This window comes from Protomyctophum parallelum (assembly GCF_964188405.1).
Source record: "Protomyctophum parallelum genome assembly, chromosome: 9".
Lineage (NCBI taxonomy): Eukaryota > Metazoa > Chordata > Actinopteri > Myctophiformes > Myctophidae > Protomyctophum > Protomyctophum parallelum.
Genome location: NC_139706.1, coordinates 16,915,052 through 16,941,865, shown reverse-complemented (window position 1 = coordinate 16,941,865; position 26,814 = coordinate 16,915,052). Strand labels below are relative to the sequence as shown.

The following is a 26,814-nucleotide window of genomic DNA, read 5'->3' as shown; positions in this document are numbered from 1 at the left end:
CATTTTGAAACAAAATATGTCCACTACAATCAGTTCCACATTGATTGTTTTTTTTTTTGGTTCTGTTCCATTTGGGTCAGATCAGATTGCATTCTCGGTATTTCTCACTTACAGTGAAGTGAGTGAACCGAACTCACTTGGAAAGTGAACCGAGACCTGCGGTTTCAACTCGCAGGTTGATCAATGGTTGGTTGTTTGTTCCGCACCAGTTTTAATGCCCCCGGTGCGTATAAGGGCCTTAGCGGAGTAAACTAATCCCCTTGCTTCTAAAGGGCTCCTGATCTCCCTGCTAAAATTGGTAAAAGTTAGAGCTCCCAGCTGCTGTCAATCAGTGTTGATCACAGTGTAAAAATCACATTCCTGTGTGAAGTGAGTTTTGCAACTCACTTGTGCAGGACCCCGGAAGTTCCAGACCCACAGGAACGCGACCAGGGTGCTGGCCCGGTTCCGGCGAGCCACGTGTGCGTGCGCCCTCACACCCGCCCGCCGTGCTCGGACACAGCCAGCCAGGGAGACGCATAGTCTATAGGAGTGGTTGCACCACTCAAAAATGGTTGTGTAGGTGTATGTGTCTTGACTGGAAATCATGACATTGAAAAACAAAATACCAAATAGTTTGCTAAATTGAAAAAGTGTTGCTAGAATTGTACAGTTTACAATTCTGAACTTCTCAACTGTTCATTGTTACTTACTCAACACACTATTAGTGCCTTCTTATGGCGCAGACAACTAATAATTCAGTGTTTTTCTCCTCTGAAGGATGTGTCCCGCACTCCCAACATAGAGATTCTTCCTGCACCACCCGGGAGGATTCTGACACTGCATGTTGTTTTCACAGCGAGATATCACTATCACTATTCTCTGCTGTTGCTCTGCAGTGACTTATGGCTCCTCTGGGCAACATGTGCGGTATTGCCTTTATAGGAGTCTAGACCCCCCCACTGGGTTAGGGTTAGCTCCCAGCTTCATGTCAGCAGCAATTCCCTCCCAGGCTGAGTGTCTTGTCTTGTCCTGGTGGTTAGACAGAGGCTCATAGATGGGCTGGGTGGATGGAAAAGATGTCTATTATATAACAGTCTATCATTCTTTCTAAAGCATAGGGGGTGAGGGGTGACCACCCAGAACCAGCTGTTCCTCACTCCAGGAATCGATGTAGACGCACTTCTCTCAGGTGTGTCACACTTGTTCTCGGCTTCTGTCAGGAGCTGTTGGTTTTGTTAGTTAATTGTTATGCTTGTAAAGTTCTGATGGATTGCATTCCATTAAATTCCGTTCCATTCTATTCTGTGACATTCTAGTCAGGTGTTGAAGGTTATGCAACTCTTCCCTCTCATACAGTATGTCCTCAGTGAAGACCCGTCACTCAATCTCAGTGTCCATTCAGCCATTTTTAGACCAGCGTGGTTAGAGAGTTGCGGCGGTCCCACTTGTAATTTATCGCCCTAGGCTGCTCCCTTGACAGGAAACACAAATCCTATAGAAGACGCGGCTCGGGAAAGGGGGGCTCAGCTCGGCTCATTATTGTCTCTGCTGTGGACAAAGTTAGATTTCCAGCAAGTGCTGTGTGACTTATCATGAGGGACAGGGAGAGTGTTTGTGAAATGAGCTGGATAAGTGTTAAACACCATGTGTTAAACACCATGTGTTAAATTAAGGCAGTGGATGGATGAGGTCATGCCATGGCCCTTCGCTCAGACCGTATCCGTTTTCCCTGCTCACCTGAGCCCGGTGGGGCCGAGATGCGGCTCCATTACAAAGTCCTGCTTCATCCCCCCCCCGGTCTCCAGAGGCATGCTTCTGCAATGACATCTTGTCTGTGTGTGAAGCTATTGTGGTTATTGTATAACTTAGGCAGGAACTAGAAATACTTAATCTTTTTTTTTGCCTTAAATTAAATCCTGCTTCCCGTTCCCAACACCATGAAATTATTCGGCCCCAAATCAGTATCAGATTGCGCAAATGCAGACGTCTTAAGGGTTTTGCTCACCCCTAGGTAATGATTAAATAACCATTTCATTAAGCATGCTTCAATTGGGGAATGCAGTTCCACTTATTCCAATGATTGTTCAGTCAAACTTCTGCAGAAAAACCTACTCAACTGGCCAGTAGGCATGTAACGATCGTATATCGATATATATCGATATTAATCCCGACGATATGAATCGATTCGAATCGATTCATTGAAATAAAATAAAAACTACTTTTTTTAGGGGGGCTAGTGTGATGTGAAATGTGAGCTTTAGTCATATTCCATCATATTCAAGTGCTTTTGGGGAGAAATGATAGTCACTTTCAGTAGTAGAGCACTGTAGAGGGGAGCTGTGTGTGTCTGTGACCGTGCCCAGGTGATGATGGTCGTTGATGCTCGTCAAGGAAGGCAATTATGTTTCTGCAATGTCAAAAGTAATGCTACTTCTTTTGCAATGTAGTTAAATAAAAAATCTCAGGGGGGAAGATAAATTATATAAAATAAAAATAAAACGGTAAATGTTCTTTAAAATATATATATTTTTTAATATCGTGAAAAATCGTATCATGCACCTCATATCGTGATACGAATCGTATCGTGAGTTGAGTGAATCGTTACATGCCTACTGGCCAGTATAAGTATTTGACCAGTGGTCTGTGGGCGGACCGCACTGGACCTCCATCTCCACTTCTTCTAGTGCTCCTTGTCGTGTGCCCCTCATTTTCCTCTCAGGATTAGAACATATGTCACCTGCTGCTGTAAATGTCTCTTTCCTGGCGCGCTAAAGACACACGCACGCACACACACACACACACACACACACACACACACACACACACACACACACACACACACACACACCAAGTTATTCATGCCCAGGAGAGTTAGAATAATCACTACCAGAGAGAAATCCTGGCCAGCACTCTCTCTCTCTCTGTGACTGTCCCTGTATTTCACGCAGGTTGTCCAGGGCCAGCTACAGTGGCCTTGGCTCATAGTAAATCAGCCTCTCCACAGTTAACGCATGTGGCAGTATTTGTCCCCGATTATGATATTCTTTGCTTAGAAAGCTAATAAATTGGTCACAGTGTTCCGCATGCTGAATGCAATCCATGCGTTGTATTATTTTTGCAATTCAGATAAACTTAAGCCCACCAAGTGCACAGAGATCCCTAAAAAATGTCACTTCCAAACTCAAGGTTGTAAACTGGTGTCGTAACTCAAGTCTTACACTGTCAGCCTGAAGCACACAGTATCAGCAAAGACTCTCGTATATATTGTTTATATTGCACCAAATGAAGCATGAGGCAAGCAAATGGCCGCATGGCGCATGGAGTTGGCATGTCAGTGGTGGATGGAATTGCTTATACTGTACTGTGACGCAAAATGAGCGCTCCCTCCCAACCCCCGGTTACATCAATGGGTCCAATTCGGCGCTGTGCCAAAACATGATGGATCTGTGAGTGCAGTTCTGTCAGTGCAGCCTCAGCGTCAGCTGCTTGCCCCTACTCCATACATGAGTGTGACTATTTCATGTTTTCTTACTTTACCCACAATTTTGCAACCCATTTTTTCACCCAGCGTCAATTTTCGAATGGGCGCTACACTTCCTCTGCCAACCTGGGGGGTGCAGCGGACTGACCTCATGCTTCCTTCTATGCATGAGGAGTCCATGCTGCTTCTTTTCACCTGACAGGGGTTTCCTCAGCCGAACTTTGCGTGTGGAAGGAAAACGTATTTCCGACCAGTTCCTTTCCCCTTCATCAGGCGCCCTGGCTGGCCAGCGGGAGGTAGTTTAGAGACCATGGATTACTCCTCTACTGTTTTTTGTGAGGGTACCTACCCTAGGGGACACGGGGAGAACATGCAAACTCCACACAGAAAGGCCCTTTCGCCAAGCCCGCCTCGGGTATGGGCACTGATGACGCGCCCACAGCGTCCCCAGCGGGAATCGAACCCAGGACCTTCTAGCTGTGAGGCTAGAAGGTCTATACCGACTGTGCCACCGTGCCCCTATTTATTTATTTAATGTTTTTAACGGACAGCTTGAAGGCTGTAATATTATACACTCAGAATTATCCAGTGAGTCCCCATTTAAACTACCTCTCATTTCTATTCTGCTCCCTGGATGAATTATATCAGTTTGACGGGGCAGAACTGGAAAATTACTTTGGTGGTTTTCACGGTAGCTGATGCTGCACAGCCCCGACTCCACCAGACCACAATCGCTCGTATAGAATTACTTAACAGTAGCATTTGTCAGCTTTAATTGGTTCAAGTGGAATTATTTGCTAGTTCTTCGCTAGGTGTGTGTGTGTGTGTGTGTGTGTGTGTGTGTGTGTGTGTGTGTGTGTGTGTGTGTGTGTGTGTGTGTGTGTGTGTGTGTGTGTGTGTGTGTGTGTGTGTGTGTGTGTGTGTGTGTGTGTGTAAAGTTTGGCATCGACCGGGTTAACGGTGCCGGAGATTAGCTATGCGCAGACGGACGCATTCACGCATGCACGGACGGACGGAGTGCAAAACATACTCTCTCCCCATGACTTCGGCCTGTTGGAGACAACAACAACACCATCACATTAAAATCCCCATAAACAAGGGGGGGGGGGATTGTTAAAGGTTACTCCTAATTTATGTAATTTCTCTGTTGTTGGCCCTATGAAATAATCTTTAATATAAACTGATAAATAACAATGTGAAGTACCTCTTCCACTGAGAGAGCGAGTGTGACCCGTAAAACTGATCTACAATACATAAACAGCCATGACGAGAGCCTTCCAGAGCTCTCTATGGACCTGGCTGTTCTTTGTTGAAGCCTGAGTTATTATGCTTGTAGATTCTTTCTTGTAGATCAGTTATTTTTGGTGGCTGTGTGAGACACCATGGCACAAATCAAGTGTAAGATTTGGACGTTGGCACTTGACCATTAACACTTGGACTGACTTCTTTTTTTGGCCCCGCACTTGTCACTCTAATAGAGGTGATTATGGTAGAGAATATAGGTCGACCACACCTGGTGGTAGGAGGGTATTTTTACCATGAGGCACTTGTTGCTAATAGAACCACAGGAATGTATGTACACAGCACACCAAGACAATACAAATACACATGAGTTTCCCACTGTATACAGAACCATCCTATTGGCGGGGCAGTTGGTTTAATGCCGCGATGGCTGAGGGAACAAAACAAAAGTGGTACAGGGGATGATCCGGGTCATTAGATAAGCTCGTGACACACTGCATATGCCAATCTGACCATCAAACCGTCTACTGGATAACCAATAACCATACATCGTTGGCATCCAGGGAGTGTGTGTGCAAAATTTGGCACCGACCGGGTTAACGGTGCCGGAGATTAGCTGTTAACAGACGGACGGACACACACTCGCACACACACGGACAGCCTGGTGGAGACAACAGACTAGACTCTAGTCTAGAGGCTGTTTTTGTTTCTCTCTTTTTTTGCCGATGGGTTCCCAGATTGCATACACATAGATAGACAGACATGCACATACACACTCATTTTACTCAATTCTAATTCCAGTTCTTGTTCTGGATAGGCAAAATCAAGGTGCAGTGTGGCCACTAAATCTCAGTGCTACTCTGTGGTTGTACCACTATATGCAGGCTATATGCAGATTTATACTGCTTTATAATGGTTCAGGATTACAGTATGCCCCCCCCCCCCTCTGTTGCTACAGAGCATCTACAGTACCGGTATGTAGTGGGTATGATGGAGGTACATTATGAGACACTCAGTAGAGACCTTCCAGTAAGTTCAGATGATTTACACATCCACAAGTACTGACTTTAATCAACACTTTGCTTAGTACTGTTGCAAACCTGTAAACTTCCCACTTTAATTTGCAAGCAGCTCCACGACACTGTAACAAAAGGAGAGGTCCATCTTCAAGACGAAAATCTCTCCTCCATTTCCAGTCATTTTCATGCCAAAGTCCCTGTAGGTCTCCATTAGCCCTAACCGATTCTGTACGGTTTCCCCAGGAAAACGAGGCCTCGTGTCATACTGGGCCTTGTCTGCTTTGACCCTTGACTCTCCCGTTCTGCTCTGCCCAGACAAGGGCTCATCATTGTGGCTGGCTGCCTACTAAGGTGTTCAGACAGAGCTCTTGGTGAGGCAAAACTGGTCCAAGTGGTTATGAATTACTTGCAGTAGGGCTCAAATGTTGCACTATTTAAGCTCATTTGAAGTGTGATTCGGTGAGTGAATGTTTCAGTTGCGACATCCCCTTTTGCCCTGGTTTCTTTTTTTACTCTACTTAGTTGGCACCACATTAAGTTGAGGACACTTAGTTAATGAATGTGAAAACACTATTCCCAGTGTCTAGGGCTTGAACTATAAACATTTTATCACAGTACGTGACGGCCTCACATCGTCATTCAACGCCATGTTCCATATTCATGAAGGTCAAATAGCATCCCCACATAGTCTGAAACATAGCAGAACAAAAGGCCATCTGAGAAATGTAATTTACCGCAATCTTATTCTTTCCCACACTTCACGCCCATAGGTGCTATAGAGCATGTGGTTCCTAAAATTACCACTTTAACCCTATATACAGTAGTACATTGGCTATTTGAAAAAAGCCAGGAAGGTAATGGTCAGGAAGACATACACGGTATGCCTTATTAAAATGGCAAATGGGTCCTACAGTCCCTGTGTCCTGTTAACACTCCACCTGAGGTACAGTATAAATGTGCTCAAGCTAAGTCCGACCGAAAACAGTGCCTCAGGTGCAAGTTGTGTTTGTTCATCCGATACGTCATGTGGCATTGCTGTGTATTTAGGTTGAAAGGGAGAACGGAGAGGTTTGTATGGACAGGAGGGTATACTGTAGGCAGGAGAGACCAAGCCTGGAGTCGAGGCATCTGGAGCCAATTAGCGTTAACTTCTACACAGCACAGCGCTGAAGGCACCCACATAAACCAACCGTTAAGATGTGTTTATTTGTTGTTTTTCACTCTGCATCATGTCTGTGTGATTGCGCTCCAACTAACGAGACAGACAAAAGATGGTACAGGATGTACCATCTTTTATTAGACGGGACTCTCTGGCTGTAAAATATTGAGGAGAAACATGGTCTGATGGCTTAATAATGATGAATATTATACTGAACATGTGTTTTAAAATAACTTTAAAAAGTCAAACAGTCTATTCTATTATACTGAACATGTGTTTTAAAATAACTTTAAAAAGTCAATCAGTCTATTGTAAAGCACTTTGGTACAACTTTGTTATTTAAATGTGCTATATAAATAAAGATGGTATGGTATGGTATGCAATTTTTTTTTTTTTAACATAATCTATTTTCATTTTATTTGTTAGCGAACTCTTGAGAGACGGAATGCATTGAAAAGATTTCCTAATGGAAGGAAAGGATATAGTCATTCTGGTGCATGTGATTTAGTGAGAGAGTAAAACATCAGAGACAGTAGATGTTCATCAGTTCTGTGTTGAGAACTGCACTGCATTCTGTAGTATAAATTAATATCACAGTTGATGAAAACTCCAGTAGAGGATGTTATGTGGTCCATAGATGGTGTCAACAGTGTGATATATCTCGACGGATAGTTTTGAACAGCTTTCCGATTCGGCTTTGGGTCTTAATCTGGAAGGTACGCAGGAATTGAGACCAGCGGTTAGTGTGGATAATCAAGTTATGAAATGCCCCGAACTCAACATCTGTGTTCTGTTCATTTGCACTTGCTATGCCCGCCATACTAAATATTCCCTGCTTGTCCCTGACAAATTGTGGCCCGGTAATCAGATTTAATGTGATTAACTTGATAGTACTTTGATTGGTTTCAGAGGAGTGGAAATTTAGGCCTTGAAACATGTTGAATTATTTGCCAAGCTGCATGCCTTCTCTTAGATCACAACCCAAACTTAGACAGCAACATCATATTAATCTAAACTGAAGTGTGAAGTGTGAAGCCAGATTTGGACTATCTGTTTTTGGTCCAGCGGGCTGTTTTAGTATTGCAGTATTACGTGACATGTACCAATCCCACCTTCTCAAATAAGGAAAAGTACTACTTGCGGTTCTTTAATTTTCCTCCTCGTTTGCTCGAGCCCCTCAAAAACGCTTTAATGTTCTCCACACTCGCACAACCGTAAGGAAAACACTGCCCTCTCTTTTCTGGGTCCGCCTGCCTTCCCGGGAAGCTGGAAGGTACAGCAGCCATGCTGTTCTCTTCAGTCAGGGTGATTGGTAATAATAAATAATAAACTTTTATTTATATAGCACCTTTTTGAACAGTGTTCCAAAGTGCTTAACAACTTAATTAAAACAATCAAGTAATCACAAACATCACAACAATTACGACCAAAAAATATAACGACAACATTATCAGGTGGTACGTCGCATAGAGTTGAAGGCTGCTTGGTTGTTACAGTATGTGCCTGTAGTGTACAGCCAGTGGGTCGTGACATGGATTAGTTCAAGTGCTGGATGTGTTAATGGTGGGCGTCATGTTTGAAGATCTCTGGACTGAGTTGCAGCCAAAGGTCCACAGTAGAATCCTTAATAGCGGTCGCATGCCTTTCAGATTGGTAGGAATGCCACCGTGTTTTTGTCCAGTGCCAGTATGTGGAGGCCAGGTTGATTGGGTTACAGAGTTGCATACTATTTTCATAAACGTCACCAGAGGAAGAGACTAATGTCATGACTTACTATTCTTACTACTGTGGTGACGTGGAATTGTACACTAACATCACTTTTCTGAGGATTTATAAAGGTACACTAAGTATTTATTATTTATTCTACTACTGAAGCACAATGCAATTGATTCAAGGCTCTTCTTCCTATGTTTCATGCAGTCAAGAGCTCAAGATAGAACCTTGCACAAACTATGAACTGAAAGTCACACAATCCTGTCAATTTATGCAAGAAATGGCATAATGTTGTGCTTGTATTATTAGTATTATTTGGGGGTCAGTTTCCAGACCAGTGCTCTGTCATGAGTAAAGTGTACCAAAGTCTAGTATTTCTACGCGAGTAAACCAAGTTTATGTTGATCCAAATATTATCCACAAATGAGACTGGACAGGTCTGGAGTCTTTGGACACTCCAACAGACCTTCAGTGTGGGGCTAATGCGTATTGTAAATGAACCATATCGAGGCCAACGTGCTAAGATGTGAAAACCAGCCTCATGTCAACATTCTTCCTCCAACAAGTCACAGACCATGCATTAATTGCCTCGCTCACTTCTCCAAATTAACATCAGCTTTCCTTTCTCTTTGCCCGCATAACCATCCAACCCGAGCCCTGTGTCCATGTCACTTTTTCCAGGCTAATTCTAAATGTCAATTAGACAGGGTTATTTTCCAGCTGGAGTATTTTGTAAGTGATTGTGTTTATATTTTTTCAGTGTCAAAAGAAATAAGAACACACACACTAGGACTGTGAAAGGGGTTTGTTTTAAATGGGAGTGGCAGGTGGACGTGTGCAATAGTGGTACCAAACAATAATTACAGTGTTCGTCGTGTTAATACCATAGTGGTAGTTGGTGTTAAGTATTTATTGCCAAGAACATTTACACATACCGTGAATTTGTCAGTGGCCATTCTGCGGTGCCAGGGACCGGCTCCAGCTTTTTGTCAAGAGCAAGTGACAAGCACTTAACATGCATATATTTAGTTGTGGTAGGAAAATGGAACACCCAGAGGAACCCACCTGGACGCGGGAAGAGCACGCAGAAGGTTTCCACTCAGAACCCAGTAATATTAAAAACCCATGGCCTTCTTCCTCTGGGGCAGCAATGCTATAAGCACTGAGCTAGCGTGCCAGCTATAGTTGTTGGTGTTGTTGTTGTGGCAGCAGTAGTAGTAGTAGTAGTAGTACATTGTTGTGGCAGCAGCAGTAGTAGTAGTAGTAGTAGTACAAGTGTAGTATCTAGTGGGAGTTGTAATGGTATTAGCTGTAGAATTGTTTCCATCCTCTCCAAACATGGTCATATGGTGTATTGCTTTCAGTGTCTGGTCCTGTATCTACTGTATAGTAACCACTTGCTCTAAGCCCTCACCTCACAACTATTTTTGAATATTCCGATTTCAGATGTTTTGGGCAGACATGCCCAGAATAAGGACACAGAGTTCAACATGGTTGACTGAGCTTCATAAAACACAAGTACTGTAGACCCCCCCCCCCCCCACCCATTCATTCTCTTGTAATAAACATCTTTCATAGAATGCTGCTTAAGGTAACGGTCTAATAACGGCTTTATTATGAATTCACACATTGTGAAAGAAATTCAACCAAAACCAAAATTCAACGTAATATTTGGAGACACACACGCACACACACACACACACACACACACACACACACACACACACACACACACACACACACACACACACACACAAACCCATATAATAGGCATATACTGTATGGACCACAGAGTGCAGTATATACTGTATGCAGTATATATGGGCATATATTGATATCCAGTTGTCCAGAACGGATGTTAAGTTTTGCCGAGACAGTGTATGGAAAGTTATTGCATCTGTACGATTGATTCCATTCTGTAAGTAATGTAATGTACAGTAAGTAAAATGCACAAGTGCACTACAGCGATACAGTAGTACTGTAGGTCGTCTTCCATCAGACAATAAGAACGCCAAGTGTATGGTCTCATCTCAGAACTAATTCACTCTTTTATTGCGGCTAGCTGTTAGCATACAGTAAATCCCAGTTCCAGGTGCCACCATCAGCGTTCACTTTAAGAGAAGGAGTTTGCCCCTCCCCCACGCCACACACACACTCAACACACACACTTTGCTATCATTAGCGCAAGCGCAAGAAAGGTTTTAACGTCCCATAGCTGGTGGTGACGGAAGCGTTGCATAGCAACCGGTCCAATGTTAAAAGCTGCCTGCATTATATACACAGAGTATACGTTGGGGTCCGTATACTGTGTATATATATATATATATATATATATATATATATATATATACGGACCTAGCAAATCACGTCCCATAGCAGTGAGGTCTATATATATACGGGTATAAAAGGTAGGTGGCTAGCGCACATCCAGTTCTTGTCTGGTGCTGGACTAAAGTAAATACAATGAAGAGAGGAGAGTCCGCACACAGATTTGCTCCAAGGTGTTTGCTTTTTATTCAAAACACCATAATTAATACACAACGTTTCGGCCGTGAACGGCCTTCATCAGGTGATAATCGGCAGTATATGTGACAACTCCCTTTTAAACCCAGTCGTCACATCACGTGACTGATAACGACTGCACCACCTGCCCATGCAGTCGTTATCAGTCACGTGATGTGACGACTGGGTTTAAAAGGGAGTTGTCACATATACTGCCGATTATCACCTGATGAAGGCCGTTCACGGCCGAAACGTTGTGTATTAATTATGGTGTTTTGAATAAAAAGCAAACACCTTGGAGCAAATCTGTGTGCGGACTCTCCTCTCTTCACTATATATATACGGACCTGGCGCAAAAATAATTAATCACATTGTTGAGACCGCTCTCTTGAACGTTTTGTAATGTGGCTGAGCCCCCTTGCTTTTATTCTCGAATAGCCTGTCTCTGACCCACGGCTTCCTGCATATTTAAAGAAATTGGAGCGTGCAGAACTTAAGTTGATGAAAGATTTTCCTTCTTGCAAGAGCAGGCTCAGCTACTACAGGCTGGCATCATTCCATGACATTTATCAGGCTGTCAGTTTCAAAAACGACACGAACTTGGCTTAGGGAGAAAGTTACATCAAGTTTCCTGCGTTGAGACGAGACAAGATCAGATGATTTGCTGTTGGGCAGAGTTACTGCCAAATTTCTTTTTAAAAAGAAAAAACTTTTGACTGCGTTCGTGGATGTTTTGCCATCAGAGCCGCTAATCTCTCCAGAGTCTACCCGCCCGGTGACCCGGAAAAGGTGATTTGTGGGTGGTATTTTGTCTTAACTATATTTCCTCGTTGAGTTCTAGGTAAAACAAAGAACATGCAGGTGTGTGTGTGTGTGTGTGTGTGTGTGTGTGTGTGTGTGTGTGTGTGTGTGTGTGTGTGTGTGTGTGTGTGTGTGTGTGTGTGTGTGTGTGTGTGTGTGTGTGTGTGTGTGTGTGTGTGTGTGTGTGTTCTGGTGGAACGTATTATGGCCTTGGGATATAACTGTCAACTTATTGTCCTTGTATTTGGAAGTCTGGGCCATGTCCATAAACTTGTGCTCAGGGGTCTGCAATTGGGTGGATTGCAAAAGACAAATGCAAAAAAGTTGGCTAAATAGTAAATACTGTTCTGTCTCAGCTACTATGGGCAGTCTGTCTGACTGGAGAAGGCGTTGTTTTATTTATCCCTATGTGGCTTAAAAAAACCAAAACAAACATCTGTCTAGTAGTGTCAAGTAAAAGTATGTCATTTTTTCTTCTTTTCCCTCTGTGTGTTAAGCATGTGCAGCAGTTATATCTGGTTGGACCATATAATGTAACCTAATTCTGATCAGTGTTTGGGTCTCTTGTGCAGATCCAAATAAAATTCAAATGTGTGTGTGTGTGTGTGTGTGTGTGTGTGTGTGTGTGTGTGTGTGTGTGTGTGTGTGTGTGTGTGTGTGTGTGTGTGTGTGTGTGTGTGTGTTGTGTGTGTGTGTGTGTGTGTGTGTGTGTGTGTGTGTGTGTGTGTGTGTGTGCGTGTGTTGGATCAGCGCATCTACAAAATTCACACTCGTGTGAAGTGAGCGGTGCCTTTTATCACGATGACCATGTACTACAGTATGATAATGAAGTCATCAAAGTTCCGTAAAAAGCCCATAGACTTGGCTGCCACTACTGTGTGCTGGGTGAGCAATCTCATTGAAATGAATGGGAAAAGGAAACAGACATTACAGAAATCGCCATATTATGGGAGTAAAATGCTGGGGCATTCATTTCCAATCTTGCATCATTCCAGAGTAGTCTATATCTATAAATCCACAAATCTCCATATCCGTCTGTTTGTGTGTCTTTCGGTACAAAAAAACACAAATACTCGTGCAGCATTTCACCCCCCAGCCAAACACGCCTATCTTCACCCTCGACGGGCACTCATTAGCCATCGTCCCTCACTTCACCTACCTCGGTAGCACTCTGTCACCATCCTGCACCATAGAGGACGACGTCCAGGCACGCATCAGCCTGGCCTCTACTGCCTTTGGTAGGCTAAGGTCCAGGGTTTTCCAGAACAGGAACCTCACCATCTCCACTAAAGCAGCTGTGTACAAGGCAGTCTGCCTCTCCACACTGCTCTACAGCTCCGAAACCTGGACACCCTACCAGAGGCACATAAACTGTCTAGAGGCTTTCCATATATTCTGCCTCCAAAGGATCCTGGGTCTGACCTGGGCCGACAGGGTGCCATACACGGAAATATATGACCGGACCAACACACCCAGCATTACAGCACTCCTTGGCCAAAAACACCTCAGATGGGTCGGGCATGTGATCCGTATGCCAGCCCATCGCCTCCCCCGACAGATCCTGTATGGCCAGCTTCAAGCCGGTCAAAGGGCTGCCGGAGGTCCAAAAAAGAGGTACAAGGACCACATCAAAACCCTCCTGAAGAAGTGTGACATCAGACCACCAGCGCTGGAGTCCCTGGCTGTTGATCGCCACACCTGGAGCTCTACCTGCCACCAGGGAATCGCTCACCTTCAGGAGAAGTTCACAGAGAGGAGAGCACAGCGGCGTGCACAGCGGCACCAGCGTGCTAGGGGTCCACCGACCACCGCTGCTGCCTTCCCCTGCCCCTCCTGTGACAAAATATGCGGATCACGCATTGGTCTGAGCAGCCACCAGGCTATGCACAGACGACAGACACAACAATAATCATCCCATGAACTGCCATAAGCAGTAAGTCACTTATTTATGCCCATATGGAGCCCGGATTTCATCAATATGATGAAATCATGACTTCATAGACTGCACATGGCCTCCAAGTTGTATAAGTGTATACTGCAGTAAAAGTAGGTTGGGGAAAGCATGCGTTCCCAACGGGAATCGTCCTAGTATGACTACACTATTGTAATAATAATAATTGTAGTAATTAAAAATTTAAGTTTGTATTAGTTTAGCATGCAGTGCTAACACGATGCGTTAGTCCTATAGTTGTCAGTGTCCCAACAAACTTTAGCTCCCTGTCCCGTGTGCTGTGTAGCCGTGTGGGGCAGTGACCTGTCATAAGTCAGTGTGATTTAATGAGCTTGTCTCTGGGCGGCATGTGGTGGTGAATGGACCCACATAATCATCCTCCTACTGGGCTCTTAACTAGCCTTGACCAAAATAAACACTGTTGCTGGGGAGGAGGCCAGACCAGACCAGACCTCACTGATAACCAAAAGAATTCCCACGTAACCCAAGCTCCATCTGCGGCTCTCGCATCCTACATACAGTACTGTAGTTGTAATAGAATCTTAATTTGTTGATTTGTTTTAGTCCCAGCTATGGAGTACAACTCATGCTGTGCATGCAGGTTGAGGTGGTATGGTTTCATATGGAAAGAGGTATACAGTACACATTAGAATTGGCAACGGACCTGGAAATGAAGGCCCGGCCTTAACTAGGCCCTAACTGATGAGCATCATGTTGTAACAATCAGCCTTTACCTTGAAAGGAAAATGATTAACTAAAGGAAAAACACCGGAATCGGTGGGTTTTTAGCTTATCCTTTTATATACTCAAGGCACACACAAAAGACAATTAAGCAATGATCAACAAAAACAATTAAGCAATGATCAACAAAATAAATAAACAGACAAATCAACAATCAATAGTTATTATTTCAAATAAACCCCTCCCAACGCAACCAAGTCCCATCGTCTTGTAACCCCTCACAGCACAACCTCAAACGTAAACAAAACAATTAGGCGACACCACACGAGGCAGGTGCTTTATATCATAAAAACAGTCCCGCGACAGTCCTCTTTTTGGAACGCTACACTCCTGCAACAGTATAGTTCCTTCCGCTCCAAGCTGAACGAAAGTTTGGGCTACCTCTTTTATTTGTAATCCACAAGAATAAGACGCTTGGAATTATCTCACAGGCAGCAGCAGCTCCAATGGACACGTTCCTCTTCCACGGAGCTCGATAGTTCTTGCTTCTTGGCTGGAGTTTACTTTTCGTTTTTAGTATAACAATGTTATAGGCCTGTTGCGTTTGTGTGTTGACTTTGACCTGTACGTATGTACAGTGCGTACTTATTGTGGTTTCTGCCATTAGTCTTCAGATCTTAGCTGTTTCTGATTGCTCAGGTTAAAGCTACATTGCAGTTATACAATGAGCAGAGAATGTCCTTAAATGATCTTAGCAGTATGATATACTTAAAGCATACAATAGACAGTGTGATCGGAGTTCAGTATCGCTTTTAGCAGTTATGAAACACAGATAAAAGCGTAATAGAGTGAAGAATCATTGCCATCACAATATTCATCCGACAGCAGTCGGTAATCTAAAATGACACACTAATGACATAACTTCATTTAGGAGGAGGGCTCCTCATGTGTCAACAATGGATAAGCGTGTCATAAGCCCTGAAGGGAGGTCCCTGTTTCTTTTAAGCTGTATGTGGTTTTGAACAGCGTTGCATAAGAGTGTCTGCATGCTGTTAAATCATTTTGGAAATAGTATTTTATCATGTCTACACATCTCAGCAGAGTCTGGAGTCGGAAGACTCGGAACTGTTATGTGTAGCGTATGTGGGTGCGTGCGACGTGCGTGCATCTCAGTGTCTTGTCTGGATAAGTATTTTTTGGTGTGTGTCTGTGTGAGGAGTCAAAAGACAGTCCATTCTTTTTCAGCAACTATAATCCCCACTGTGCTGTACGAAGGGCATATATCGGGTGATCGGAAATCGGGGGCCGATCATGTCATTTTCGGAATCGGGTCGGAATCGGATCTGGAGCCATACAACGTGATCGGGACATCCCTAGTATCAAAATAGACTGGAAATTGTCTTATTTTGATAGACTATTCTACAAAAAGTATCAGATCGGGAAAAATCGGTATCGGTAGATACTCGAAATCAAATGATCGGAATCGGATCGGGAGCAAAAAAAACATGATCGCGACATCCCTAATTATATTAATATTAATATTATTTTGTTTGGTTTGTTATTGTTTTTAAGATTACTGTCTAAAGCAGAGAATGTACAGTAAAGTGAAGGTATAAATGGAGGGAATGTGAATGACATGAGATACTGAAGCGTGGACATGCGCTATGTTTGCATACCATAAACCACATTAAGACTGTGTCTTTTAGTCTTCACATTTGGGCTTTAAATAACCTCACTTAAACAGTCTGGATGGCTGTTGCTTGCGGTCATGCTTTCAGACCAACGATAGTAAATCTCGGTGTCTGACAGGGTCAGGTCACAACCCGCTGGGCTCCATGTTTCCCAGTCATCCCTCGATAGTCATTTAATAATGATGGGCGCCCCAGCGGCTCACCTGGCAGAGCACACATAAGGGCTCAGTCCTCGCTGCATGCCTCGATTGTGAATTCCGATGCGCTGCGAGCTTGCATACATTATTATGTATTGTTTATCAACCCATTTTGACCTGAGATCAGATTAAAAAAATGTCTTCTGCATCCTGACAGTTTTCTGAAAAAGCTATGTTTCTATGTCAGTCGTTCTTCGATTTTTCTAAAATAGCAGACCTACAAGCTCGTAGCGCGCCACTCAGTGGCGCGCTATGAGCTTGTAGATCTGCTATTTTTCAATAGCTAAAGCATAATGCTAACACCAAAAGGGGTTCTCGCCCAAAATGGGTTCAAATATTGAAAACATTTTGACAAATAATTGCTTACATTGAATGTTTGCCTATATTGACTTGGCTGTGGTAATAAAAACAAACGTTCCTTTCTATATGGCTGTGTGTGCATATCAGATGGCTGGACGTGAGCGTGGCCAACCTGACCTGTACCCAGTACTGGGTGACGTACCTGAGACTGCTCCAGGAGGCGGTGTGGCCGGGGGGCTCGCTGCCCTCGCAACCCCGCCCCGAACGCAGCCCGCAGCAGAAAGAAGATACCAAACAGCAGGCCCTGCACAGCCTCCTCAAACTAGTACCTGGTATATAAACACACACACACACACACACACACACACACACACACACACACACACACACACACACACACAGCTGTGAAGACCTTCCCATTGACGACATTCATTCGCTTGTCCCACTCCAAAACCCTTATCCTTAACCCTTGACCCTAACCCCTAGACCAACCCTTTTCATATTAAGTACCATTATTTATTCTGCATTTGAGCCACGGACCACCGTGAACATTTTGGCTCCATTTTCAAGCATTCTAAATGCACTATTTGGGGATTTAGCGGTGTGGATTTAGTGTTCCCGCACTAAAGTTGGTATTTTTGTAAATAAATAAACCAATCACTGTGCCACATGCCATTGCCTTTAAGAGATCCCTTATGCCCGTTATGCCCAGTGCTATTGCTTCATAGCCTTACGGTCTCCCATGGAAGAGTGATGCATTTTTTTCACTGCACACAGAGCCAAGAACACTCGTCTTTTCATTGAGTCACAACTCGCTCAAATCTTGCTCATTTTCAACATTTTAAAGCTGTGTGATCATCGAAATTTAAGCTTTCATTTGGTATATATCTATGTATGTATCTACGAAACGGTATAAAGCGAAAATGAAATTTCGGGAAATCGGATGAAACCCCATTTGCTGCGCTACGGGGAGCACTGGTGGTCCCCGGACCACTGGTTGAAAACCACCGCCCTAGACCTAGACTAAGGTCTTGCACCTTCTGATCTCCATGATTGTCTGCCTAGATATGTCCCTAACTGCCCCCTCAGGTCCTCCACTGCTGGCCTACTCGAACTCCCTAAAAAGGTGGTTACTAAGAAACATGGTGAAGCAGCATTCTGCTTTTATGGGCCAACAGCCTGGAATAAACTACCACTGCGGATCAGACAGGCACACTCTATAGACCTCTTTAAGACACAGCTTAAGACTCACCTTTTCACTCTTGCTTTTAGTGCTGTTAGTTTGCTTTTAGTATTAAAATATCTGTTCTTATTTTTGTACCACTGCCTTTGCCTAATTTGCCACTGTGTTATGCCCTTTGCTATTGTCCTATTGTTTTAACTGCATGCCTGTTTTAATGCCCTTTTGTTTACTTGTGTTTTGTTATTTTTTCTGCGCTGTAAAGCACTGTAAAGCTGCATTTATTGAAAGGTGCTACATAAATAAAGTTTATTATTAAGACCGATACAATGCCAGATCTCCCCTTTCTATTCTGGTGGTAATATCTGACACTCGTAGAAGTACAACAAAGAGAGATAGACCATCAATTCGAACAGCACTGATAGAGTATAGTGTTTTCTGTATAGTATAATGATGCTGTGTTTTACTGTGTCACCTCCATATACTGTATTGTATGTAACCGTTGATTTCAATGTGTGCATTTGTAGATCTAGTGACGGACATGCTAGGCTCCGACAAATACAAACTAAGCTGGCAAACGGCACACCAGTCTCTACAGAATCCAATCATAAACAGGTACTGTACACTGCACTCACGCACGCACACTCACTCACGCATACACACACACACACACACACACACACACACACACACACACACACACACACAGTTAAGAATAAGGTGTTACTTGTTATTTTTCTTTGTATTATGTTGTTCTTTATGACTCTGGCTGTAGACAGTATTATGTTTGGGGTAATTGTAATTTTGGACGGACAAGATGATGGAATTGCACGATGGATAAGAATCTGCTTCTCAGCATTGGGGAGACCACTAATTCTGATCAATTCTACAAAGAAAAGTGCAAGAACTCATCCTTGTAGTGTTCTCCAGAACTGCGGCAAACCAACTGCTTGGCTTTTTAGCTACAAGTCTTCCACGACTTTATCTGGACAGTAGATGGGTGAACCACGGTCCCACTGACAGTTCTGAGCTGATGGACATCTTCCGATTGCAAAGGGAAGGCAGCTTAATGTGTCTTTCGTCTGCCGTTTCCTTGGCCGACCACTGCGTTTCCGGTCCTAAACCTGTTTCTTTGTGCTTCTGCAGAAGAGCTTGGACAGCACATCTGGAAACAACCTGTATGCCTTGAAATGTCTGCCTGTGTGAAACCAGAATGACCACCTACATATTTTGTTGATGATCATTATAACATAATTGTTTAATCATGTACTGAGCATGTGTAGAAAATCCTTAAGTTTGTTTAAATATATATATATCTGGGAAGTGGTCTGTTACTTTGTTTCTTTAATAGAATACAAATATCACTGGAATATTTCACTATTTCCAAAACATATTATATTTCCCATTGACACTAATGAGGAAGACAGAATAACCCTATAAGACAAATGTTTTTGTGAAACATCCAAAGTGCCAAAAACTTTGGCACAGTGCTGTATATATTCTATAGTTTTATGTAGCTGTCAAACCAAGCAGAGTTCAGCTCATGCATTTTCATAGACATCAAACACTTCTGTACATTTGTGCCAACGTAGCACTTTTTGGAAGGGTCTGGAGCACGCATTCAAGGCTGTTACATAAGACCATGTCTTATTTCTCTGCTGCACATAGAGAGAAGAAGATGTACTCTAGAGGTGGGGTGCGCACGCTTATCCGACACACCAAAGGTCCAACGGAAATCACCTGTTGCTCCAGACATTCGTTGCGTTGTGCTTGCGGTTATCGGAACTAAAGACTGTAGGTCTGTTCACTGTGTGATAGTATATGCAGTGGTTACCAGTGGTACTGCTGGGGACTATTTACTGTATCCTACCAGGGAGTTAACTACATTCCTACTACATTGCATTCACCTTATGTCCCAGGTTGAATTAATTTGATTGATTGATTTGTCAGTACTCTCTGGAAAAGGCAATTAGCCTCGTATAATCATCAGCAAAATAAGTGCATAGAACATCAAAACTATTACAACAGTCGGGTGACATTCCACTATGTGGAATGTCAGGTATTTATTAATTAACTGCCAGGTATTTATTAATTAATTAGTCCGCCGCCACTGCGAGCGTTTTCTTTCAGTGAAGACCCTTGTTTTGAAGGCCCGCGGCTCCCGAGACGTGAACCGCAGTGAAATAAATGCTGTGTAAAGTGATGGGCGATGGTATTTTCTTTCACCGCGACCTTTGGTTCTTTAGTTATTATGGGCCGTGAATAAAGCTTGTTTTGACCAAAAAAACGACATTTTGGGTAAAGAATCCAAGATAAATATTTACATTGAAGTGGACGAAGACAGACTTTTCACTTCCGGTTCGTCTGTCTACTAGTGACCTAAAGCCATTCATAACGTTGGCGAAGAGCGCAATCAAACGTAATCAATGAAAACCCTGACCCATGACTAGTGTACTCGTCAATGGCAGACAATTTAACACAGACAAAACACACATTATTAGAGTGAATTGTAAATCAGTCTTGTTGATATGCGGATAAAACATTGTGTTTTTACTGGCTGTCCTATAAAGCAGTGGTTCCCAAACCTTTTAGCCTGTGTGACCCAAAACTGAAATGAGATCGTGTGTGTGTGTTGTGTGTGTGTTCGCCCGGGATCCAAACTAGTGAAAATAGAAGATCTACAAGCTCACAACGTGATGCTTCGCGCCGCGTTGTGAGCTTGTAGATTGGCTAGTTTCACTACTTCTTAAATATTTGTTGTAATTCATGGAATATTTTAAACATTTATTTTTTCGTCCTGAAATTACTGGGGGAAAAAAAACATCGAACTTAGTTTTTAATTCATAAAGTTTCGCTTTTTTGGGAATGTTTGTTGAGAATGTTTTGAAATAATAATTAAAAACCGAATGTATAGGAAACACAAACTAAGTGTTCATGGACCCGGCCCATGCAGTGTTTGGGAACCATTGCTATAAATAGTGGCGTTGATGGGAGTATATAGTTCACATACATAGACTGTGATGTGGAGGTGCATGCAGTGTCTTATATTGTAACCTATTTGCCCCTCAGACACCTAGTCTACTGCATATGTGACCTTCTCCTGGAGTTCCTGCTTCCTGAAATGCCAGGGGAAGACTTCCAGAGAAGTCTGCTACAGAGCCTATCCAAGAGCCCAGCATGAAGACATAAGAACCGGTCCTCCCCCCCACACACACGCACGCATACACGCACACACACACACACACACACACACACACACACACACACCCACACACACACACACACACACACACACACACACACACACACACACTTTAAGCAATTAATATTGCTCATTTGACCCAGATGAACTGATAGTAGTATGTGTGAACTTTAGGCTGGGGGGTGTTCAAATGAACTCATCTGGCTGAGAAGACTGAATATTCATTGTCCTCATCTTGGATGTCTTGGATTTGGCCCCTGAGGCCAGTCTCGGTCTGTCTCCAATTTAACCTTGATGTATTGACGTAGTATGTAGCTCTTGAACATGGTGTGCTGTACACATTTGTGCTTACACAGACACACGCACACACACACACGCACATGCGCGCGCACTCATCGCACATTTGCAGCCGTTTTGATTACATGAGAACACCTGGTTTGCGTTTGATGCCGGCTAGTCTCTTGATGTGCCTGTTGCTGAACCAACAGATCACATCTAAATGTGCGGGGGAAAGCCAGGTCCCACTCTCCACATCCAGCCTCTTCCTGCTGCACTAAAACCTCCGGATTTGGGACAAACTCACTTCAGATGGCCTTCAACACTCGGCCCCCCTCACCTGCTTTCCGGGAAGCTGGCTTTCTTTGCCTTTCTCCCTCCGTCACAAAGCTCACCGTGTTTTGCTTTGCGTCCTATGAGGTATTAACAGAGGAGTTTGTGTTTTCGGGCTGCGAGCTCCATCCTTAAACTCCCACTAGGGTCTCTGTTAGAGCCACACAAGTGTGATTGTCACACCGACTAGGACTGCATTTCCTAAATCTGAACCATCCTGTGACCAGCAGACATATACAGGAGGATGTTCTGTGCACTGAAAGCTCCACATGAACAATAAGATCCTCAACACAGTTGAGGAAAAGGGTCATCTTTCCCATCAGCCGTATTAATCAATAGTTCAAACTTAATCCTCTGAAAATATATTTGATTCATATTTCAGGTAATTGGTCTCTGACTATGTATTAATCTATTTTCTCTGATTGTCTGATTAACCTTGTAAAACACTAGAGGGGTCTCGGTGCCAATACTGACCTCCCCACTAGGGGTGTGCGTGCGTGTGTGTGTGTGTGTGCGTGCGTGCGTGTGTGTGTGTGTGTGTGTGTGTGTGTGTGTGTGTGTGTGTGCGTGCGTGCATGCGTGTGTGTGTGCGCATGTGTGTGTGCGAGCGCGCGCTTTTTTGTGTGCGAGCGATAATGACTTTAAGATATATGAAGTGTTTCGCCTGCAAACAGCAGCTCCTGTCCCAGTCGGTGACCATGCCTTAAGTTGTTGGATCAATCTCATGCAAGCAAAATATTTATTTTTATGTATCTGAAAATATACATAATGGACCAAATATTATTTGAAGGGGCCTGTATGTGAAATTATTTGTTAATTATTATTTGCAAAGCACTTTTGAAAATGTATTTGGAGGGTCCAAAACACATTTTGAAATACATTTCTGGCCAAATTTGTTATGATATTTTGAAATATTCCGGTGAAGTACAGTGTATAATATACACACGGTCGAATATTACGTCACTGTTCCCCCAATACTGACCTCTCTGCTGCCTGTTTTATGAAGGCACATCTTATTGTTGCTTGTTGCTTTTCTTGTTATTTTACTTTTTGAATTTGCGTATGAAGAAATGATACTGTCGGTAACCAACCATACACATACTGGAAACACCTCAGTTAATGAAGGTATTGTGAAAAGGATTCTTGTGGCTCTAATGAGGTTTGATGTGCAGCTGTTTCCAACGTGATTTAAGTCCACACAATCTCTTTGTAGTATTGAAGGGTAAATACAAAACCCTTCAGTATTATTGAGCCAATTAAAATACTTCGCAGAACACACATGTAGGTTTACTGTACGAATTGTATGTACTGTATTGGTTTTCATGAAGTCATTGGACCACTCTATATTTTCGATGTCAGCTTTTAACTATGTAGCAACTGTGTTTGGCGGTGAATGAAGTAAAAACGTAGCGTTCCGTTGTCTAATCTTCTGAGATGAGCCAACAGGGGGAGGTTTATCTAAATGCCATTACAATCGTGTGTGTGTGTGTGTGTGTGTGTGTGTGTGTGTGTGTGTGTGTGTGTGGTGGGCGGGGGGGGGGGGAAGTGTTTCCTTGTGCCTGTATCAGTACATTTACTTAATGTTTCAATATTAGCGCACTAGTCCCATTTCGATTCAAGCTTCGGTGAAAAAGTGTACCGTGACACAAGGAAGTGTCGACATGCCGCTTCTTTGCTAAAAAATTGAGGCGTTTGTCATATTAGTCTGTATGTGTCTCTAATTAATCTTGTGTCAAAAATAATAAATTTTCTATATGTCAAATGCTCTGAACGTACAGTATTTCTCTCAGTGCAGCTCTAGTCAATGGATTTTGTGTCACATAGTAGTTTTAAACGTTTGCTGTTCTCGTGCTTCAGCATATTTTCCCAAACAATAAAACAACCAAATGTGGGTTATTAAAGCTGTTGTTCACACTCATTATTTTCCTGGACTTGGATGGGGCGATATGTTTTACAAGAAAAGCACTTCAACTTAATTCGGCCTGGCGTCGATGAGTTGTATTATCTTTGTAAGTTTAAACATTTAGCTTTGACTGGCCTCGATGTTGTACCCTGCAGTTATTAAGCAATGAAATGTTCTGTAAAAGAGATGATTTGGGACAATTTGTTTACTGCCATTTGACATGGAAAATGATCGGTTAATCCAGCCGAGCCTCAGCGGAGTGTTGTTTAGCTTTCGTTGTAAAGTCATTATACTGTAGGTGAAGGAGGTAAACACAGGAATTATTTGTAGAGTTGTTTATCATTTCTCCACAGCAGAAAACCATTAAGTGTGCCTCTTTGGGGGCGGAGGTTGTGTGAATTTATGGATATTGTTTTAAACCTGGCCATCGCACATAATCATTTTCACCCATTTGTTTCTAGATCTTTTTACATGTTGATGGATATTGGTGAAGAACAAAATGCACCTTGGTCTCCTTGCCAAGTTCCTGCTGTGCCCTGGTCTCATGGTCCAGGTCCAATAACAACAAAAAGTGTGCATGAAATCCTGTAAACATCCTATAATTAAGATCAGAACAGCCCCGGGGATTGGTTCCAGAGGTAGTGGAGACTAGTCTGCATGACTGAGAAATTCACTAAGCCGAAATAGGACATGCAGATAAAAACGAATGCCTCTGACTGAAACTTAGGACATCCACTAGTACATTTCTTTCATTTAAATTGTATTTATTCCTGTGCTTCTCAAATTGCGTTCCAGGGACCCCAAGGGTTTCTTGAGGTGGTTCCAGGGGATCACCACTCCCCAGCAAAATATGTTTAACCCCTGCCCACTTTTACAAGCTGGAATGGCTTAGGGTTAGGGTGGCCAGACGTCCGGTTTCACGCCGGACAGTCCGGTTTTAGACCCACCTGTCCTCCTCCCACCTCAACCTCTGGCCGGACACATAATTGTCCGGTTTTTTGTGATATACAGTGCTTGTGTCATTTACTGTCATTTACGTCGTCTGCCTGGGTATTAAAATCTCCGCAACGCTGCTCAGCTCCGCCTCCGCAGCGAGCCGGCCACACTGTCTTAAAAAGAGAGAGGCTAGTGGAGACGTTCAGAGTGTTGCCATGTCCGCTTAATTATAAGCGACTTTAGGCTTGTTTTATATAGGCTACTAAGCCTAGTCAGGCTTTTTTTGGGCTTGTTTTCATAGACATGGTTGCTTGGTTCTCTTCCAAAACTGGGCAACACTGCCAGTGGGATGGTCGGTTTGTTTGTTGTGCTCTCACAATCACTTTAGTATAGTTAATGCAGAGATAAACAAACCAAATATGCCGAAATGAAAAACTACATTTAATGAGCAATGGAACAAGGAACTCGACATCATAAAGAAAGGGAGGCTGTGTGAACATATAGGCTACTGGCATCATTCTATGTCCCACACCGATGACCATAAAACTGTATAAAAAAACCCACAAGAAAGAGATTAAACATAAAACATATCTAAACATGAAATCAAATAAATTGATTCTAAAAAATGAATAGCCTTTGTGGTACCCTATAATTTAAAAAGGTTAATTTAATTAGCAAATATATGTTCTCTGTGGACATAATGCTGGAGATGATGGTGGTGAAAATCAGGTGCAATAGTAGTAGTAATAATATTAATATATGGGGGGGGGGGGGGGGGGATGGGGGAGCGAGCCCCGCAAAAGTGTCCTCCTTTCTGAGGTCTTGCAGGTGGCCACCCTACTTAGGGTTGACGACAGAGTACAGCTTCTAGCAATGGGTCTGGTCCACAAGATTCGCTACACCACCAAGATACCCATGTACCTAAATACTTCCTTAATGTCGACGAAGTCCACACCCACAACACCAGAGGGAGTTCACCAAACCATGTGCAACCCAGATTCGGCACAAACATGGGACTAAATTCCTTTCGCTCCTATGCTACCAAAATGTGGAACGCCCTACCAACAGTCATTAAGACATGCAAATCCCTTGACTCCTTCAAAACCGCTGTCAAAGGGCACCTATGGACGGTTGCAATTCGAAACTGGCCCCCATAAAATCTGAATCCCCCACCCACCCCTTTTCCCCTTACTGTATTTGTTTTTACCTTTTTTACCTCATCTGATGATTTCCTGTTTTGGGCTATATAGAAGTGTATATTTGTACGTCTCATGGTGGACCCTATTGTAAACAAGTGTAATGCTTTACGGTGTCGTCCACAGTCAACAGTTTTGTATTGAGTTGTGCTTGAAATGTACTGTAATTCTCCAATCTGTTAATAAATACTTCAGTCAATCAATCAATAACCACTTTAACCCTAGGCTGTTTGACAACACATCGCAATGCTACGATTTGTGAGCTTATAGATCGCCTATTTTCAAAAAATATTTTTAATATTTTTAACATCCACCAGTAAATCTTGTATTTGAGTAAATAGCTGTGTGTGTTTGTGTGTGTGTGTGTGTGTGTGTGTGTGTGTGTATGTGTATGTATATATATATATACACACACATTTAGATGGGGGGTCGACGGCCAAATGCATACAAGATAACATCATTGGTGCTGTTCAGTTTGAAAACTGCTTTTCATCTATGAAAGGAACATTGTTGGAAATGATAGAAAAAACAGGTTAAGGAAAATCGTGCAGATGGTCCTTTCCATGTACATCTCTTGTAACCTCTAGATACAATTTATCTTTGGGGTGCCCGGACAGGAGTCAAACGACAGAGCCAAGTCCTTCCACGCGCCAGAATGGTACCTCCCAGTCCCGGCAGAGTAGTTCACCCCGGCTGGGTCACCTGAGTGAGGGGTATGATGTTGGGAGACCCGAAACCCCGATGACCTTGCGATCCATCACTGAGGAATGAGTATACGTCCCAGGTGCATCCATGCAATGTATTTTAGTTTTTATCTTTAATACCAATAATTAATCACCTCCCACCACCATCCCAGCACAAGAACATCTTAACCACTTTAAACCTGGTGTCCCTATTTTGGGTATGTCTGGACCTACTTGCACTGTAAGTAGGTGAACATTTTCAAAAAGATTCAAAGCATTGTCAGTATTTATATTATTAAAAATGGCACCTCTACAACTCACAATGCGTTGTGAGCTTGTGTAAGTGGTTAACCCCTATTGTATCGCACACCGGTTTGTAATGTAAT

General features: G+C 43.1%; 1 protein-coding gene across 3 annotated transcripts in view; it reads left to right on the top strand.

Moving 5' to 3' along the window:
- Positions 1–23,209, top strand: part of snx19b (sorting nexin 19b) — a 54,191-nt gene extending 30,982 nt beyond the window's left edge. For all 3 annotated transcript variants that reach the window (XM_083773059.1, XM_083773058.1, XM_083773060.1), the window contains 3 exons: positions 16,867–17,051; positions 18,427–18,514; positions 20,969–23,209. In XM_083773059.1, coding sequence (XP_083629185.1) covers positions 16,867–17,051; positions 18,427–18,514; positions 20,969–21,080 — 385 coding nt within the window. In that variant the 3' untranslated portion in view covers positions 21,081–23,209. The remainder of the gene's footprint in view (positions 1–16,866; positions 17,052–18,426; positions 18,515–20,968) is intronic.
- The last annotated feature ends 3,605 nt before the right edge of the window (positions 23,210–26,814 follow it).